Source organism: Borostomias antarcticus (assembly GCF_949987555.1).
Source record: "Borostomias antarcticus genome assembly, chromosome: 1".
NCBI lineage: Eukaryota > Metazoa > Chordata > Actinopteri > Stomiiformes > Stomiidae > Borostomias > Borostomias antarcticus.
Window position 1 is genome coordinate 18,608,274 of NC_140234.1, and position 21,457 is coordinate 18,629,730.

The window sequence follows — 21,457 nt, forward strand, 5'->3', positions numbered from 1 at the left end:
CATTAATGCTCCAAACCTGTGGAGAGCGGATAATAATATGAGAACTGCTGGAGTACGGCAAAACACCAAGGTGTATACAGTATATTAATAATACACACACACACACACACACACACACACACGCACACAGCCGCACACTTCGCTCTGATGTCCCACAGCCGACACACATACAGCCTATGACCTTGGCTCAACCAATCGTCCAGAGATCACGGTGAAGATGGCGCTATTACTGTCGCTGATCCCTGGTCAGTGTAGTGTTACCCTCTGAAAGGTTAGGATTCGGGGAGGAGGAGCTAATCCTGGGGGAGGGGGGGGGGGCGTGTCGAGGGTTAGGGCTCGTTCCCAGCGAGGGCCATATAAAGTGCTGGCTCTCCGAGTGGACCAATAGGGGATGCATACAGCAGGAGGTGTCTGTGTCCTTCGCGGTGTTTAATTCCTGTAACACGCATCATCCGTGCACGTGCGCACGCACACAAACAAACACACACCCACACGCACGTGCACGCCCACACGGCTCCACTGGCAACAGTCTCTAAGGGACACTCAAGGTGTTTAATTTCTTGAGGACAGAAAAATGGCAGAGCTGTAGGGAGGAGGAAGAGTGACAGTGGCTTGGTGAGAGAAGGAGAGAGGGAGGAGAGGAGGGGGGATGGAGAGAGGGGAGAGAGAGAGGGAGGGGGTGGAGAGAGGATGGCGAGAGAGGAGAGAGAGAAGGGTGGAGGGGAGAGAGAGAGGGGAGAGAGAGGGGATGGAGAGAGCGGAGACAGAGAGGGGTGGAGGGGGATGGAGAGAGGGGAGAGAGAGGGGGTGGAGGGGGGATGGAGAGAGGGGAGAGAGGGTGGAGGGGAGAGAGAGGGGTGGAGGGGAGAGAGAGGGGGTGGAGGGGGGATGGAGAGAGGGGAGAGGGGTGGATGGGAGAGAGAGAGGGGTGGAGGGGAGAGAGAGGGGGGGAGGGAGGATGGAGAGAGGGGAGAGAGAGAGGGGTGGAGGGGGGATGGAGAGAGGGGAGAGAGAGGGGTGGAGGGGAGAGAGAGAGGGGAGAGAGAGAGGGGTGGAGGGGGGATGGAGAGAGGGGAGAGAGAGGGGTGGAGGGGAGAAAGGGAGGGGAGAGAGAGGGGTGGAGGGGAGAGAGAGAGGGGAGGAGGGGAGAGAGAGAGGGGAGAGAGAGGGGTGGAGGGAGGATGGAGAGCGGGAGTGGGGTGATGAGACAAGGACAGAGAGAGAGGGAAGAGGTGGGGAGAGAAAGGAGAGAGGGAACAAGGCAGTGGAGGAAGGGGGCAGAGAGTGGGAGAGGTGGAGGGAGGACGGAGAGTGACAGCCAGCCGGTGAGAGAAGGAGAGGGAGGAGTGGAGGGAGAAAGGAAGGGGAAAGAGAGAGAGAGGGGAGAGGTAGAGGGAGGGAGGAGAGTGGAGCAGGGTGATGAGAGAAGGACAGAGGGAGAGGCTAGAGGAGGGAGGGAGGAAGGAGAAACAGAGAGAGAGAGAGAGAGAGAGAGGGAGAACTGGGTGGGAGGTAAAAGATCAAAACAGACAGTAGCGGACAGAGCAGGAAAAAAGTAGCCTTGCAATATCAGACAATTGGAGATGCCTGCCGACCAATCGTCTTGAGATTTCTACATTCAAGATAGTTGCTAGAACGGCAGCGACAACTACCCTGGTAAACCAGACAAAATAAACGTTTTCACGATAAGTCTGGACTTCCAGCCGCCCAGAATGATCTGAGTGGATGGGAGTACTTGACAGATGAATTCCTTCAGCCAATCAGCGTAACAAAACATAGATAAACTTTTGCCAAGTCCAGTCGGAAGAATGGTGAAAACGTCTTTTCTGCTGAGAAACTCCGCTAGTGCATGCTGTTGTTCTTCTTTAATTGTTGTCTATTTCTGCAATAACTGCACTTACGTATAACGTTACTGCTCATTGCTTCAGGAGCTGTCATTACTGTTCTACTACTAGCGGACTGAATTTCGTATTATCTACGGGAACCAATAAGGGACTGGGGGCGGAACAGCAGTTAAAATGCCACCTGGGGCCTATTTGCTTTGCTGTTGTGGTTTCCTGTCTATGCGGATACTGTCCAAAAACAGGCCTACCCATAAACCGACGTTGTGATGCAGCAACAAATTCTTCTGGAATACTCTACTACATTTGGTATGTCCATGTTTTATTCTAATTCATAGCGACTGGCGAGACTAGGCTACTCGATTTGACATTTGTGTGACAGGATGCCAGCGGGCTCTAGACCAGAAACTGAGTGATTGGTGATTGGTGCCCCATTGTCTGGGAAAACTCATATCGTTCTGGGTGACTTGTGAAATTGTTTTTCGCAATGAATCTCTGGTTTACCAGGCTAGGCAAGAACAGCCTCGGACAAACTGCCTACTGCTTTGGATTGGTTCAAACCTGAACAAAACTAAAGAAAAAAACTGCTGATGGGAAAGTTATAGTGGAGGACGAGCTTTTGAACTTTATAGCCGTCAAAATGAGAACACTATCCCACAACGAGATTGTTCTACTAGCCTCAAAAAATGTCTCCTCTGATCGAATAATCCAAGGAGAAATGGATCGAAGGATCCAAGCGACTTTTGTTTGAATTTTGCCAGACAACGCAACACTGTATCACACACAAAGGCCCCCAGAAGGATGCAAACAATATCAAAGCATGCCCGAAAGTACTCAATGAGTGTGGGGAAAACATCCCCAGGTTTGTATCACACTACCTGGATGAACTTCCACCGGTCAGATTTGGCAATATGGATGTCTCAGCGCTGCTCAGCAGAATGGAGCGGCTAAGCCAGGAAGTCTCCAGCCTGAAAGGGGCCCTGGAAGCGCAGGAGGCGTGAGTGAGAACCTGGAGGCGGCTACTGCCGGATCGCCAGATGACAGCAATGGAGAAGCTCCGAGGATCACCTGGCTGTGCCCTTGGGTCTGATGGCACGTCTCGGGAGGGAGAAAAGCAAAGACCAGCGGCTCTCCAGTCACCAAGTGCGACTACGAGGGTGAGCCCACAGTCGCAATCCCCAGCGTGGACCAGAATTGCGGAGAGAGGCAAACCTAAACATGGGAAGCCTCTGATCGCACCCCTGCAGCCGGGTATTCAGACTTGTTTGAAAAGAGAACAGAAGAAAACGGGAATAATTGGCACTGGCACGGAGAACAACATCCCAGTGATTAAAACAAAGCTGGTGAGTGTGTTTACGACTAGATTCTCGCCAACTCTTGAAGCAGACACTCTTTGCTCTTATCTAACTGAGAAATTAGACAAAACAGTGACGTGTTGGAAGATTGAGACGACCCGTAACAGATTCAGCTCATTTCATGTCACTGCAGAATACAACGAGGTTGCTGATATGTACGATCCACAGCTCTGGCCGGCTGGGATTTATGTCCGTCAGTATTTTGAAGCTCGTAGACCCATAGTCAACAATGACAGCGCGGCCCACGGATCAGAAGGGGGCGGGGCTGATCTGCAGCAGCAGCGACCTGTCAACACACCTGTAGCTTCACAAGGGAGCAGCCAGGCTAGCGCCCAGGACAAGCTATTTTAAATGAATATTCACATTTTCACATCACAGTCTTTTAATGCGCGAGGGTTGCGAGTTGGCCATAGTGCAAATGACAAATCACGCCATGTTGTGGTTGATCAACTCTTGGAGTCTTGTGACGTACTGTGTGTTCAAGAGACCTTTCTGCCTAAGTAGGACCTGGAAAGACTAAACTCCCTACATAAAGACTTTTATGTGGCAGGGGAATCTACTACTGACTTGAGTGAGAAAATAGTACATGGCAGGATCCCAGGCAGTGTTGCCATCCTATGGAATAAGAAGTATGACCAGCTGGTCAACATGGTTAGACTGGGTGTTGACTGGGCTATAGGAATATAATTCAACTGCAGTGATAAAAAATGCATTATTCTGAACATTTATACACCTAATGAACGTCCCCAAAATGAAGATGAATATCTCAACAGACTGGCTTACATCATGTCTTTTATCCAGGACAATGCTTCCACTTGCATTTATGTAGTGGGTAAATGGTAAATGGACTGCACTTATATAGTGCTTTTCCACCTTAGCGGCACTCAAAGCGCTTTACAATGGCCTCTCATTCACCCATTCACACACACATTCACACACCAATGGCGGTAGCTGCCATGCAAGGTGCTAACCTGCTCATTGGGAGCAATTTGGGGTTAGGTGTCTTGCTCAAGGACACTTGGACATGTGGACAGTCGGAGCTGGGATTCGAACCACTGACCCTTCGATCACTGAACGACCCGCTCTACCAACTGAGCTACAGCCGCCCCCCTGAATGCAGATGTTTCTGATGTCAATTCTTTATTTGCTAACCATTTGATGCAGTTCTGTTGTGACAGTGGCTTGATCCTATCCAGCAAGATGCTTCTGCCGGAAAACAGTTACACTTCCATCAGTGAGGCGTGGCATACGACCTCATGGCTAGATCACTGCTTATGCCCGGCTGATGCACATGAGTCCTTAGAGACCATGAGGGTTCAGTATGAGTTTGCCACTACGGATCGCATTCCCTTTTCCCTTCTGGTCAATGTGGACAATCTACCTACTCTGTCGTCTATGGACAATAACATGTGTACAGGGAAAATTGACTGGTCTAACTTGACTGAGGATGAGTTACATGATTACAGTCTCAGGACCAACACCTTGTTAGGGTCTTACCCAAAGTAGCTGCTGTATGCTCTGATATCAACTGTAAAAATATGCAACATGGTCTTGACTTGTGCTCTCTGTATGACTCTATTGTGGAGGCCCTACTGACCTCTAGCAAGTCGCTGTACAAACATAAGACAGCTATGAACAAAGGGAAGCCAGGCTGGAATGAATATGTAAAAGAGCTCCATGCAGAGGCTAGAAGGGCTTTCATAGCATGGGTTGAGTCAGGAAGACAAAAATATGGGCCTGTATTTGAATATAAGAAACAAGCTAATGCCAACTTCAAATATGCTCTTCGTTTTATCAGAAGGGATGAAAATACAATGAGATCCGACTCACTTGCAAAAAAGCTGCAAAGCAATAGCCCTAAAGATTTCTGGAATGAAATCAGAGTCATGAACAACTGTAAAACATCTTTGCCATCAAATATAGATGGAGTTAATGGTTCTGAGGAAATATCACAGCTGTGGCAGAAACATTATTGTGAGCTGTTCAATTGTGTCTTTCTCAGTGGGCATCATTTAAAATAATGACATTTGACTGTGACCCCACAATTCCACGATGCAGTTATGCAGCTAGCAGACAATAAGGGATGTGGTTTGGATAAAATAACTGCTGAACATCTTAAATATTCAGGTAGTAAGTTTTATCTTTTGCTTTCTATTTGCTTTACTGGTTTCCTTGTCCATGGCATAGGCGTAGTTTTTAATTACCATTCACAACTTGCGAAAGCAAAACGGTTGGGAATTAAGGCCTGGTTGACAGCTGCGCTCAGCAAGCTATCCAATCAACAATGTACAGTAGCCTATTTTTCCCACCTCCCTCCCTCGCCTCTGTGACCCAGCGAGTGCCTGCCTCGCGAGCTCAGTGCGCAGCTCACAGCACATTGAGCATCGACTGTGGCAACAGCGGGAATTTTGATTAGGCAGCAAGTAAGATTGAAATTATTGAACAATAGGGAATTAAATGACCAACAATTATTTTTCTATACAGAGTTGTATCAATGATAATAGTTTTGTTTGCATCCTACTAAATGCCTATGTAAATTGTAATGTTAGTGCTAGCTGGTGGTGCAGCTAGTCAGAGCTAGCTACTGTAGCTATTAGCTATAACGTTAGGTCTCGTAATGTTTGCTGAGGCAGAGATAAGGTGCTGTAATGTTGTCATAACAGTTGTCTTTAGCTAGTAATAAATCAGTTTCGGTATAACCGTTGCAAACTCCTAGGTTTGAGCAATGACTAGCTAGATTCACTCGCCCACTGAATTGCATAGTAGGCTAAACAAACGAGACGTAGACGTCTGGATTGTTTATGCAATTCAGTTCAATAGTCCAAGTCCAGCGTAATTATGTTCATATTTCATATGCTACACAGAATAGGCTGTAGACTACACAAAAAAGAGTGTTTCATGTCTGCAAGTATATTGTCAATCATTTCCCTTTTATGATAGATGGTGAGTGGAGGGCAAAATGCCACCAGAAAAAAAGAAGACAAAAATGGACATTAGAATTTTTTTGGGTCAAAGCAGCAGAAAGGCAGGATCAGGAGAGGCAGGAGATGCATCAGGGTTACAGGTGAGATTATAGTCTGACTAAACAGATGTAGGTTTTGTGGATAAACCTTTTCATTCGTTGTCACATTAATCTGATTCGGCCACCACCCAGATTCAATCCAAACTACGTGAAACAACAACAACCCAGTGTACCAGTGTACCAAAGTTCAAATCAAACCTACGCCCTTGGTCCATGGTATTCCACCTGATTCTATTTTATCTGTTTTACTAGTGCCATTCATCAAAGATAAAGCTGGCAAAATAAACAGCTCAGAGAACTACGGCCTATAGCTTTGGCCAGTATTTTATCTAAGGTCCTGGATAGACTTGAGCAGTTCATTCTGACCTCTGACAACCAGTTTGGCTTCAAACCAAATCATGGCACTGATTTTAGCTTTAAATTAGATTTTAGATTTATACAATGGGCAAAACTCCACAATCTTTATGTGTTTTATTGATGCCTCAAAAGGCTTTGACCGCATTAATCATGTCAGTTTGATAAACTTCACCAGAGAGGGGTCCAAGTCACTAGTGAGAATCTTAGCTTTCTGGTACGCTAACCAGCAAATGCGTGTCAAATGAGGTAACTCTCTGTCTGCTCCATTCAATGTGAGCAAAGGGGTCAGGCAGGGCAGCATCTTGTCCCCTTCTCTATTTAATATATATATGGATGATTTATCTGTACGGTTGAATGGCTGTGGAATAGGTTGCTGGGTGGGGAACTCGGTAGTGAACCACCTTATGTATGCTGATGATGTGGTGGTCTTTAGTCCTTATAGTGCTGGGCTCCAACAGCTACTGAGGGTCTGTTCACAATATGGCTCTGAGTTTGATATTAAATACAATGCCAGCAAAAGTAATATCATGATCGTCAGAAGTAGGGAGGATAAAAAGCAATTGTTTCCTGACTTCTTACTGTCTGGCTCTGTCCTAAAGGTTTGTGATGAGATAAAATATTGGGGGCATTACATATCAAGTGATCTATCTGATGATAAGGATATTAGCAGACAATGTCGAATGCTGTATGCATAAGCAAACATGTTACTTTGTAAAGTCAGTATGTGCTCAGTAGCTGTGAAGACCACACTGTTTAGATCTTATTGCGCTCCTATGTACACTGCCCACCTGTGGCGCCGCTACAGGAAGTGTAGTATCAATCAATCAATCAAAGCTTTATTTGTATAGCGCAGTATGCGGAAACTAACAGTGGCCTATAATGACTGCATGAGGCTACTGCTGAAGGTACTGCGCAGTAGCAGCGCAAGCCAAATGTTTGTCAGTGTCTGTGTACCCACCTGTGCTGCTGTGTTACGGAACCTTAATGTACAGATGTATGTGTTAGACTGTCTGATTCAAAAAAATTGTATTATCGTAGCCCTAACTAACCCTGCACTGAGTGCGGTCAGGTTCACATCCAGACTGTGGAACCATTGGCGTTTTAGACTATATGTGCATATTGATTGATTAATGTATGTCTGTTGTTATGTCTGTTTTTTTGTTTTTATATGGACCTCCGAGCTCTTTAATAAAGTTTCTACTACTACTACTACTACTACTCTCCCTGGGAGGCCGTAACACACACACACACACACAGGCACACACACAAACACACACACACATACAGTATACGCACACACATGCACGCACACACACGCACGCACACACACACACACACACACACACACACACACACACACACACACACACACACACACACACACACACACACAATTGCCTGAATGTGTCTCTGTGACTGTGTGTAAGCATCTTCAATAATAAACCTTTATGAGGCGTGAATGTTCTTTCTCATACAAGCGCATCAATGACTAGGACATTAAGCCCTTCAATGTTTGATTCACTGCACGTTTAACCACACACACACACACACACACGCTCCTCAGATCTTCTTTGATTCTGGTAATGGTGTGTCCAACCTTCCTCATACATTCATAACCTGGACCCCTCTGATGCTCCTCTCTGTTCCTCCTCCTCACCGTCTCTGCCTCCACTCCTCCTCTCCTCCTCCTCTCCATCCTTTCTCTCATATCTGATTTATTTTCTTTTCCTATCTTGCTTTGCACTACGCCTGGCTTCTCCTCTCCTCCCCTCTTCCAGCTCTCCTTCCTCCTCCTCTTCTCTCCTCCAGTAAGCCCACTAAGTGCATCTCTAAGCCTAGCCAACAGCCGCTGGATAAGCTCATTACACACGCAGGCACCGCGCACACACACACACACACACACACAAACACACACAGCAACAGGAATGGAAAGATAGACAATGAAGAATAAATGAAGAGTGAGAGAGAAGCTACAGAGAGAGAAAAACAGAGAAAATGATCTAAACTGATAGTATAGCCCCCATCTCTCAATTGGGATGGGATTAGATTAGTGTCATTCTAATCTCCCCTGTCCTCCCTGGAGTCTGGGATTAGAGAGATTCTTAGTGTGGATGATCTCCTTACTGTCGTTGACCGCTGGCATTTGCCATTTCAAAATAAAAGTCTACAAACTCTAATCAATCCCCCAACTCAGTCTTCTTTCAAACCCTCCACCCCGACCAGAACCTGGTCACACTCAAGCACAGACCCTCCCCCCTACCAGAACCTGATTACTCAGACACTAGTCAACAGATGGAGGTTTTTGAGATAAGCCTCTCATTTGTGTCGCTCAATTCCAGTGGCGTCAATCAGATTCATTCCTCGACACTATTTTGCAACAGCACCGTTAAAAAAACAAACAAGCTTAGCACCGGCCAAGACGATTGTGATTTGTTTAAAGAGGTTTTTTTCCCTCTATATCAGAATACCCTTCTCCAGCGCTGGAACAGCACAAAACAAAGTGTGAAGAAAGGTCTGTCTATGCGAGACTACTCAGAGACCCTCTACCCTACTAGAACCTGAATACTCAAACAGAGACCCTCTACCCTACTAGAACCTGAATACTCAAACAGAGTCCCTCTACCCTACTAGAACCTGAATACTCAAACAGAGACCCTCTACCCTACTAGAACCTGAATACTCAAACAGAGTCCCTCTACCCTACTAGAACCTGAATACTCAAACAGAGTCCCTCTACCCTACTAGAACCTGAATACTTAAACACAGACCCTCTATCCTACTAGAACCTGAATACTCAAACACAGACCTTTTACCCTACAGAACCTGAATACTCAAACACAGACCTTCTACCCTACAGAACCTGATTACTCAGACACTAGTCTCACATTGTCAGATCTACCTCCACACTTCGTTTACACTGTACCAGCGCTGGAGAAAGTTCTAGAACTCATTACCCATTTGGAGATGGGTATTTCTTTAAACCAATACCAATCGTCTTGGGTGGAGCTCAGAGGTTTGAACTTTGTTTTTGACTTTGAAAACGGATAGCAGAAGGGGAGGAGTCTGAATTAAATCTGATTGGTCCATCCATCCATCTTCATCCGCTTATCCGGGGTCGGGTCGCGGAGGCAGCAGCTCCAGCAGGGGGCCCCAGACATCCCTTTCCCTAGCAGCATCAACCAGCTCTGCCTGGGGAATCTTTAGCCGCTCACAGGCCAGTGCAGAGATGTAGTCCCGCCACCTAGTCCTGGGTCTACCCCGCGGCCTCCTCCCAGCCAGACATGCCTGGAACACCTCCCTAGGGAGGCGCCCAGGAGGCATCCTCACTAGATGCCCGAACCACCTCAACTGGCTCCTTTCGACGCAAAGGAGCAGCGGCTCTACTCTAAGTCTCTCCCGGATGACTGAACTTCTCACCCGATCTCTCAGGGAGACCCCAGCCACCCTCCGGAGAAAACTCATTTCGGCCGCTTGTATCCGTGATCTCATTCTTTCGGTTATGACCCATCCTTCATGACCATAGGTGAGGGTGGGGACGAAGATAGACCGGTAGATCGAGAGCTTTGCCTTTTGGCTCAGCTCTCTTTTCGTCACAACAATGCGGGAAAGCGACTGCAGAACCACACCAGCTGCTCCGATTCTCCGGCCAAACTCCCTCTCCATGGTTCCCTCACTCGTGAAGCAGACCCCCAGATACTTGAACTCCTTCACTTGGGGTAAGGACTCATTTCCTACTCGGAGCGGACAGGCCCCCGGTTTCCTGCTGAGAACCATGGCCTCAGATTTAGAAGTGCTGATTCTCATCCCAGCCGCTTCACACTCAGTTGCGAACCTATCCAGAGAATGCTGGAGGTCGCAGGCAGATGATGCCATCAGGACCACATCATCTGCAAATAGCAGTGACGCGATCCCCAGCTCACCAAACTGCAAACCCACCTCCCCACGGCTACGCCTCGATATTCTGTCCATGAAAATCACAAACAGGATTGGTGACAAAGCGCAGCCCTGGCAGAGGCCAACCCCCACCGGAAAGGAAGACGACTTACTGCCGAGGACCCGGACACAGCTCTCGCTCTGGGTGTACAGGGATTGGATGGCCCTAAGTAGGGACCCCCTCACCCCATACTCCCGCATAACCCTCCACAAGACCTCTCGAGGGACCCGGTCGTAAGCCTTCTCCAAGTCCACAAAACACATGTAGACAGGTTGGGCAAACTCCAAAGCCCCCTCCAAGATCCTCGCGGGAGTGAAGAGCTGGTCGGTGGTTCCACGACCAGGACAAAATCCACATTGTTCCTCTTCGATCTGAGGTTCGACTATCGGCCGGACCCTCCTTTCCAGCACCTTGGAGTAAATTTTCCCTGGGAGGCTGAGTAATGTGATGCTTTACAGTGGCTTTGCCAGTGGCTTTGTAAAGTGGCTTTGCCACTGTGGAGTTGTTTGACTACCTCAGTGACCTCCTCCAAGGAAATTGACGACCCCCCATCATCTTCCGGCTCTGCCTTGATCGTAGAGGGTGGATTAGTTGGGTTCAGGAGTTCCTCAAAGTGCTCTTTCCAACGCTCAACAACCTCCTCAGTTGAGGTCAGCAGTGTCCCCTCCTTGCTGTATACAGCTTGGAAGGTCCCCTGCTTTCCCTTCCTGAGGTGTCTGATGGTCTTCCAGAAACACTTTGGTGCCGACCGAAAGTCCTTCTCCATGGTTTCTCTGAACTCCTCCCACACCCGCTGCTTTGCCTTGGTCACGGCCGAAGCCGCAGCCCTCCGGGCCAGTCGATACCCTGCAACTGCTTCTGGGGTCTCCCGGGCTAACATATCCCAGAAGGCCTCCTTCTTCAGTCGGACGGCTTCCCTGACCACCGTTGTCCACCACGGTGTCTGAGGGTTACCGCCCCTTGAGGTACCTATGGCCCTCAGGCCACAGCTCCCAGCTGCAGCTTCAGCAATGGAGGCTTTGAACACCGACCACTCATGCTCGATGTCCCCAACCTCCACAGGGATGCCTGAGAAGCTCCGCCGGAGGTGGCAATTGAAATCTCTCTGGACAGGCTCTTCCTCCAGATGTTCCCAATTCACCCTCACTACACACTTGGGTTTTCCAGGTCTGTCCAGAAGCTTCCCCCGCCATCGAAACCAGCTCACCACCAGATGGTGATCAGTGGACAGCTCTGCCCCTCTCTTTACCCGAGTGTCCAAAACACATGGCCTCAGATCAGATGATACGATAACGAAATCGATCATCAACCTTTGGCCTAAGGTGTTCTGATGCCAGGTGTACTTGTGGGCATCCTTGTGTTCGAACATGGTGTTTGTTATGGACAAACCGTGACTAGCACAGAAGTCCAACAACAAAACACCACTCGGGTTCAGATCGTGGTGGCCATGCCTCCCAATCATGCCCCTCCAAGTTTCTCCATCATTGCCTACGTGTGCATTGAAGTCCCCCAATAGGACAGTGGAGTCCCCTGCAGGAGCCCCAAATAGGACTCCACTTAGGGTCTGCAGGAAGGCAGAGTACTCTGAACTGCTGTTCGGTGCATAAGCACAAACCACAGTCAGAGTCCCCCCCCCCCACAGTCCTAAGGCGCAGGGAGGCGACCCTCTCATCCATTGGGGTGAACTCCAGCACAGAGGCGCTCAGCTGGGGGCTAGCACGCCTTACGCCTCATACCGTGAGCAACTCCGGAGAAGAACAGGGTCCAACCCCTATCCAGGAGTTTGGTTCCGGCGCCGCTGCTGTGCCTGGAGGTTAGCCCCACCAGGTGTAATTGGTATCGCTCCACCTCCCTCACAAGCTCCGGCTTTTTCCCCCCCAGCGAGGTTACGTTCCATGTCCCCAGAGCCAGCCTTTGCCGCCCGGGTCCGATCCGTCGGTGCCCCCCGCCTTCACCGCCACCTAGTTGGCAGCGCACCCGACCCGACAATTCCTCCCGCGGTTGGTGGGTCCACGGGACGATGGAGCATGAGATGGTGTTGCCACGTTGCTTGTTCGGGCTGGGCCGGCCGGGCTCCATGGTAAGCCCGGCCACCAGGCGCTCGCAGGCGGGCCCTCCGTCTGGCCTGTTGCCCAATGACAAGGCTTATCTCCAAAACCTACGTCCGGTGAGTCACACTACTCAGACACAGGCCCTCCACCCCTACGAGAACCTCATCACACACAGACACAGGCCCTCCACCCCTACGAGAACCTCATCACACACAGACACAGGCCCTCCACCCCTACGAGAACCTCATCACACACAGACACAGGCCAGGAAAAGATGTTCTTCAGCAGAAGATCCCTCTGTGAGATGACGCAGAACTGGAGAGAGGCCTACAGGTAACCAGATATCCAACAGAATCCAATCCAATCCAATTTTCTGATTATTGTATTTTTATTGGGGTCGATTGGCATAAATTGCTAAGTATTTTCGTTTGCCTGCTAAAAGCACAGCGTTGATCTCGTTCAAACTCTCTCCTCCCATTCTCCAGCTTCCTCCTTTCTCTCCCTTGTTCTCTAAGCAGTATTCCCTAAACTCACTACTTTATCTCACTGCACACACACACACACACACACGCACACACCTCCATCCTGCCCCGCCTCCATCTGACAAACTGCTCGAAAAGAAGGAGGAGGAAATGGAAGAAAGGAGAGAATGGGAAAAAAAAATGCTGTTGGGGTCATAAATCTCAGAGGACCTTAATCAGAAGTACATGGCAAAGATCCAGCACCCCCACACACACATAAGCACATGCTCACACGCACGCACACACACACACACACACATAAGCACATGCTCACACGCACACACACACACACACACACACACACACATAAGCACATGCTCACACGCACACACACACAGACGCGCACACACACACACACACACATAAGCACATGCTCACACGCACACACACACACAGACGCTCACACACAAATACACACATACACACTCGCACGCACAGACACACACACACATGCACACATACACACACAGACGCGCATACACACTACACACACACTTGCACGTGCGTACACACACACACACACACACACACACACACACACAGATGGTACCTTGAAGCAAAACATTTCCATCAAGATGAAGCACGTAGGATATATACACTCACATAACACAAAGTCATAGAGAGCCATCTTCTCCTTTTGCCTTGGAAGCCCCCCACTAAACAGACGATATACAGAATAGGCCCACTGTGGCTGTGTGTGTGTGTGTGTGTATGTTACAGTATGCTGTGGAGGCCAGGCTGGGGATAGAAACCATTTGCTCCCATCAGCAAACTCATATCAGCTGCATTCCTCGCGTCTGACCAACCAACACACCTACACGCTTACACACACACACACAATACCAAAGAGGATCCCCAAAAATGCACCTGTCGAGCATACATTACCTCTGCAGCCGGCCATAAAGTCAGTCGGCCAATGAGGTGAGAGGAGCGGTGGCAGCTGGGAGTGGGACTCACACACACACACACACACACACACATACACACACACACACACATTCATCAGTGACACACACTCAGACAGCAGCTGCAGCTCTCCAGCCCATCTCTGCCAGTGTTGTTCTGCTGCTCTCCCCACTGCCAAGACAGCAAATGGCCAGACGTATAGAGAAACCCACAACACATGCACACAGTGCAAACGCACACACACACATGCGCACACACGCACTCAATGAGCACACACCACGATCCTTATGTAAACAAGTGTGTTCATGTCGTCTGTGAGAGTGAGTGGTGTGCGAGATACAGACCAGCAGGCTAGTCAGCTGAGCAGCATTACTGCCTTCTAATCAGCAGGCAGAGCAAACAGGTGGTGGCCTAGAGACACAGAGACCAACACCGCTACAGACACAGAGACCAACACCGCTAGAGACACTGAGACCAACACCGCTACAGACATAGAGACCAACACCGCTACAGACATAGAGACCAACACCGCTACAGACATAGAGACCAACACTGCTACAGACACAAGGGACCAACACCGGTACAGACATAGAGACCAACACCGCTACAGACATAGAGACCAACACTGCTACAGACACAAGGGACCAACACCGGTACAGACACAGGGACCAACACCGCTACAGACACAAGAGACCAACACCACTACAGACACTTAGATCAACACCGCTACAGACACAGAGACCAACACCGCTAGAGACACAGAGACCAACACCGCTACAGACATAGAGACCAACACCGCTAGAGACACTGAGACCAACACCGCTACAGACATAGAGACCAACACCGCTACAGACACAGAGACCAACACCGCTACAGACACAGAGACCAACACCGGTACAGACACTGAGACCAACACCAACAGCCTTCCGCCACACACACTCACAATTAAGGTGTGTGGCAATGGAAAGGGCACAGCTTGCGTCTGTTTCTGTGTGTGTGTGTGTGTGTCAGAGAAAGACAGAGAGAGCGAGAGAGAGCGAGAGAGGGAGCGTGTCTCTAGGCTGTGAAGTGCATCACAGGGGGAGGCCTATCATCGGCGGTGTGATTGCTGAACCCTCGAAAATGAGCTGACCTGCTTTCATCCCTCCCTCCCTCCCTCCCTCCCTGCGCTCTTCGGTCATTACAGCCAGCGGTCCAACGAGCTGACCGGTGAAGAGATTTCAATAGCGTTGCTGTCAAGCAAGCCCATCTCCGAATGAGCTCACAACAGCTAGGAACCTTCCCCGTCCGCTGGACTGTACAGGATGTTTCGGGCTGGCTGCTCTTTGGCTGCGTGCGGGTCTTCTGGCATCTGGATGCACGACTGGATGTGTTTGTGGACAGCTGTCTCCTGCGTGTGTGAATGTCAGGCTCCAGATGCAGAGCAGCTTGCTAGATTTATGCGTGTGTGTGTGTGTGTGCGTGCGCAGTTTCGATTTCCAGCTCCCTGAATCCCTGTTGAGCCCCCACACACTGAAGAGAAATCGGAATGTGGCTAATTGCAGAGCTGCACTAGAGGACTGCTTCAAGTGTGTGTCTGCAATATTATACTAGCATGCTCATTCCGTTCTCCTGATTGAGCCTTTATGGACGAGTGTGTGTGTGTGGTGGGCGAGGGAGCTACAGGCCAGCACTATCTCTCGGAGGGGCAGCGCGACACGATGCTGCCAGGGGACGTTAAATGCCAACGCTTATCTGGACCAGACACCTTGTTCACGCCACCGAGCCAACGGCGAGGGAACGGCGATGACAGGAAATGGCTCTATAGCTCCGAAAAGGAAATTACATCTAAATCAACATCACAATGCAGGAGGAGACTCAAGTCATCCCACTCAAAGTCTCCCTCAGTCATCAGTTCCCTCTGTGCTAGGCCCCCGTGCTTCCTGGACCCACTTTTGTTGCTCTTGGCCAAAATCCGTCCCTTAGCATTTCAGCCATGCCTTGATGTGAAGAAGGCCCGGGGAGCAGAGAGAGGGGAGAGAGCAGGAGGTGATGTTCTGGAGGGGCAAACACGCTCGGCTGAGTTGGTCTGGAAGGTTCTCTTCAAAGCTTTTTGACCTTTTCATAATTTCTCCCCAGCGGCCTGGCTTGGTTTCCTAGCTCAGCTGGAGGACTGTCATGGAATGTTTGATCAATGGAACCAGGGAGTGGAACTGTAAATTCGGAGGCTTGACAAGATTTTTTTTCTGACACAAGTCGTTTATGTCTCGCGCAGGAAAACCTCCACTGAGACCACATGAGTCTAGTTTCCCCCCCAGCAACTCTTTCCAGGACTCCAGCAGGCTTGTTTTATTGCACCTCTAATACTAGTCTTGATTTACCTTGGCAATACAGGACATTTCTGGATCTATTTGTCTGCAGGTGCAGTTCGTGCTTGTGTGTCATTATTTATGTATGTGTGTGTATGTGTGTGACTGACTGTGTGTGCGTGTGAGTGAGTGTGTGTGTGACTGACTGTGCGTGTGCGCGCGTGTAGCCCCACAAAAGATTCTCAGCCACAGCGGAGCACAGTGTGGCATCTCTCCCGGCTGTTCAATAATTCAACACCCCCTGCCCTCACCTCTTCTGCCACCCCCCTCCCCCCCACACCTGTCTAAAAATACCCCCCACATCCACCAGCCTGCCCCGCTGGCAGAGGACAGGGACTACGGTGGGTGAGGGGGGGAGTGGACGCTCAAATAAAGCTCCCCGGCGGTAGTCCGAACCTCCAGAGAGAGGCACTTCTTTGCTTCCCTTTGTCCCTTTCAGGCCTGGCTCTCTGTGGGCTAGGTTTGGTGAGGGGTGGGAGTGAGGAGAGCGTGGGGGGCTGGAGCTCCTGGCCTGTGTCGCTGGTGCCACCTCTATTTGCCCTTTTCTCTCCCCCCCTCCCTTTCTCTCTGAATGGAGTTGCGAATGAATAGGCCGTAAATAGTCATGTCTCCGAGGGCCATGTCTCCTTAGTGACTCCTGGGGCCCCCTCGTCTAGGGCCCCTGCTATGTACACTGGCGTCAGCTGCCTGCTCACACTGAATGGTGTGTGTGTGTGTGTGTGTGTGTGTGTGTGTTAAGCGACTTTTTCAACTTCCCCCCTTGCCTGTGCGACCGCTTGTCTAGCGGTAAACTGATTAGTTCCAGTCCGGCCGGAGCAGCGACCAGCTCAGCACAGGGACAAGGTCAGGCCTCGTCCCGTGTCCCTCATCCACAACAGCAGGCGCCCCCCTCTACCTCATCCTTTCCTAGCACTCGCTTCTCCCTCGCCTATCTCGTCTACACCCCAGAAACTCAGCCGTAACAGTAGGGCTGGGTATCGAGTCGAATTTCACAAATGTTTGGAATCGATTATCACGATTCAATTCGATTCGATTCAATATCAATTCGGTTAGTGTTACTAAAACCTGTTTTTTTTTTTAGCTGTAACCTTAATTACATGACTGCCAAGTTATGCAACACATCAATACTAGGGCTGGGTATCGATACTGATTTCCGAAAATGAATGAATGAATGAATCATTGAATGAATTAATGAACTATTCATTCCTTCATTTATTCATTAAATAAAAGATCGATTTTGGGATTCATGAATCGATTCTGAATCATTTTGAATCGATTTTTTAAACCCAGCCCTACGTAACCGAGTGCGATTAAACCGGAGAGGCAGAATGCTCTGACTGATTAACAGTCAGTTATATACGAATGGCTGCCCCTCCAGTCATCAGTCAGCCAAGATCCTGAGGTTTGCTGACGACACCACTCTCATCGGAATCATCTCTCTGGGGATGACTCCGATGAGAGTCCATCCATCTATGGGGATGAGTCCGCCTACGGGTGGGAGATATGGAGCTGATTGCTCTAAAGACCTTGGAGACGGTTGTGGACTTCAGAAAGAATCCAGCCCCACCCCACCCCGTCACCCTGGGTGACTCCCCAGTCGAGTCTGTGCACTCCTTCCACTTCCTGGGCATCATCATCTCTCAGTACCTCAAGTGGGAGCCGAACATCAGCTCCCTCACCAAAAAGGCCCAACAGAGGATGTACTTCCTGAGGCAGCTGAAGAAGTTCAACCTGCCAAAGCCAATGATGGTACACTTCTACTCCGCCATCATTGAGTCCATCCTCACATCCTCCATCGTCCTGCCACCACCCAGGACAAGACCAGACCGCAGCGCATCATCTGCTCTGCTTAGAGGTTGATCGGCTGCGAACCTGCCATCCCTCCAGGGCTCTGAGGCGGGCAGGAAGGATTGTGGCCGACCCCTCCCACCCTGGTCATAAACTCTTTGAACTACTCCCCTCTGGCAGGAGACTGCGGTTCATCAGGAAGCCCAAAATCTCAACTCACAAAAGCAGTTTATTTCCGAATGCAACTGGCCTCATCAACAAGGAGACCACTGACACTATCTGGTTCATTTCTGTAGATTATATAGGCTCTTTGCACAAGCTCCACTACTTCTTGAAATTCTACAGGCATTTTTATTTCCTGTCCTATACTATTGGATGGAAGTGACGGCACATCTGATTAATCACTTCCATCCAATAGTATAGGATAGGAAATAAATATGCCTGTAGTGTTTCAGGAAGTAGTGGAGCTTGTGCAAAGAGCTCATTGTACAGTATATGATTTGCCACTTCAATGTTGTACTTTGCACTGTCACAATCTTGTTTTTGCACTTTGTCATGCACCAACAGACAAAGCAAATCCCTCTAAGGCGTAAACCCAATAAGCAAAATAAAATCTGATTCAGATTCTAGTGTTTTCCCTCTTCGGAGTTGAAGGAAGCCACTCGTTGGGTCCGTGCATGACAGCACCAGCTGTAACCAAATACAACCAAACGTATCAATTTATCTAAAAGAGCTGTGTTGTTTGCAGGCCGATCGGTAGTCTTCCATGGCTCGTGGGTCTCCAAGCATGGCTCTGCTGCTGCCGCCATGGCTCTGCTGCTGCCCCGGGCTGGGGGATGAGCACAGAATCCCTAAGCTGTCTGGCAACAGCTTCGCACACTTCACAAGAGGCCGCGGGAGCACAAAACGACACCGCCCGTGGTCATGTATTGAGAAAAAAGTCCCTCCTCTCCTAGAGGGGCAAATCTGAACACCCACTCTCCGTAGCCCTGCTCTCCTTCATCCTCTCTTTTCTGTCTCTCACTCTCTTCTCTGTAATCTGCCTCCCTCTCTCACATGAGCGGCACGCGGGCTTGGACAGCACGCCTCAAAGACCAGCCCATTCCCATGGAGGAACGCAAACAAGCCACCAGGAATAACAGTCCAATGACCAGTTTTGGTCGAAGAGAGCGAGCTGAACCCCCCAGTTTAATCAACCCTAAAGTACGGTTATCCCCCATCTCCTATAGTAAGCTATTTTGAGAATGTTTTATTTCGGCCTCAATTAGACCAGAATAGACAAACCCTGAGGAAATGTTAATGCATCAGGCCTGAGCTGTGGAGGCCGTTGTATAAACAGACTTGCCGTCCAGAGTGCTGCAGGAAGAAGGGGTGGCTCAAGAGCTGAGGAAAGGAAAGAAGAGGGAGAAAAAGGAAGGATGAGAGGAGGAAGTCAAGGAAAAACAGGAGGGACTGGCAACCGCTGAGCAGGTAGGCAAGAGCTAACACAGAGAGAGAGAGAGAGAGAGAGAGAGGAGGAGGGGGCGGGCGGGGGGGGGGGGCAGTGTGAGAGGGCTAGCCTTGTCAGGATGCATTTGTCAGTGAGTTTCTTTGGGTTGCTCCGCAGCGTCAATACTGGGCTGTCTGTCAGCCGCAGTCACAGCTGCAGCCCGGGGAAACAAGGTCACTGTTCAGGCAGGCCTGCCTGGACATCAGGATCAATCAGTGTTGTTACCCTGCCAGCCTTAACCCCCACCCACCCCCCATGATCTTGACAAAGACACACACAAACACACACACTCTCTTCGTGTCTGTTGTTTTTACCCAGAGAGAGATAAGCTATGCTATCTCTCTCTGGGAGACACATAAAGCCCTTGTAAAAGACATCCATCTGTTGAGAGTTACAGCGCTTCTGACAAGCTGTCCAGCATTGGCCCCTCAATGCCGGACGACCACCACCACCACCAGAGCGAGGGAGTGAAAGCCCAACATCTGCCAGCAATACTGTCTACGGATCAGGCACCACATCACAGAAGGAGCAAGCATGGCTTTATGGGAGCCTGAGGAGCCGTTGATGTTGAACAGTAATCAAAACCTGAGACAGGATGCCTAAATTACCCACTGGAAAAAGATTCATGTGGCTCCTGATAATGATCAGCTCACTTCTGGTACCCATCTCTAATCCACCCACACATTTCAGCTGCTTTAATCCCATTTCCCCGCAAGCTTAACTCTATGATTGGTATCAGCAGCATACAACAAAATCCATTTGTCTCCATGTCATGATTGAAGGTCTTATGATTTCTTGACACAGGCATATGATCGTAGCCGTCTGCATGCCCCGTTAATGCCTTGAGTGCTTAGATCAAGCAAGGAGAAAAAAGATAACAATCACTTGACTCCAGAGCCTATCTTACCTCACCCCCATGACCATCGAAAATCCCAAATATGGAGGGATGACTCCTGTTCACCATATCAGTGAGGACCTCAAAGCGATCTTCCATGTGATCCCGCCGGCCTTGGATTGAGTAAACCGCTACATTGTTGCTCTTGAACTCCCAGGTTTTGGAGAACTCTGCGTCCAGAACGTCGAGACCCCCGAATTTGTCGTTCTGCATAATCTCTGCTACTTTACCCTTGACCATTTTGACTGCATCCCTGCTGGACTTGACGATGGTTTTCACCTCATCCGTGTGGAAAAAGTAACTCCACAGAGCGAGGCTTATGCACAGCAGGAATAAGGTCTCTGGTCTAAGCAGAAAGTAACGCATGATCCGACCCAAAAGAGACAGCAGTGTCATGGTATCCTCTATCATTTATACAAACAAGAAATCACGACAGGTTGTTACCGTTTACCCGCAAGTCTCAGTCCATTGTCGGTGCGAGTGTGAATAACCAGCGAAACAAATTCACTAAACGTTTCACACCACAAAACATGGAATTTGAGTTGAGCGCATCACACTAACAGCGGCGCACATGAGAGCATACGACGAGATGTCTTGAAGAATTCGGAGACAGTGTGAGTGAGGGAAGTTGCTCTGGTTCACTCACGTAAAGCCCCGCAGTGAACCAGCGGGTGTCCGTTGTCCCTATGATGCAATGAATCACAACCTTGAAGCAGAATGCGCTCCGCCACCCGTAGGCAACGCGCCCTGTCTAAACATAAAAAGCCAGATATGCTGACGAAAAGCGATCCTGCACAGCCTCTCTGAAGCTTTGAGTGGATCCAAAGTAGAACGAGCAGCCGCCGTGAAAATAGCGGCGCACGTCCCCCTTATTCTCCCACGCTCCCAGCTGTAAATATAGCCTACTGCCTCTGTCACAACTGATGCAGCTTCTCACTCACGGACCACAC

General features: G+C 49.6%; 1 protein-coding gene across 1 annotated transcript in view; it reads right to left on the minus strand.

The window, feature by feature from the left end:
* ppm1lb (protein phosphatase, Mg2+/Mn2+ dependent, 1Lb) overlaps nucleotides 1-20,918 on the minus strand; it is a gene marked incomplete at both ends in the record, with an annotated part of 51,722 nt that extends 30,804 nt beyond the window's left edge. Inside the window, one exon of the mRNA XM_084443353.1 lies at nucleotides 20,520-20,918. Coding sequence (XP_084299479.1) covers nucleotides 20,520-20,918 — 399 coding nt within the window. The remainder of the gene's footprint in view (nucleotides 1-20,519) is intronic.
* Nucleotides 20,919-21,457: the final 539 nt, after the last annotated feature.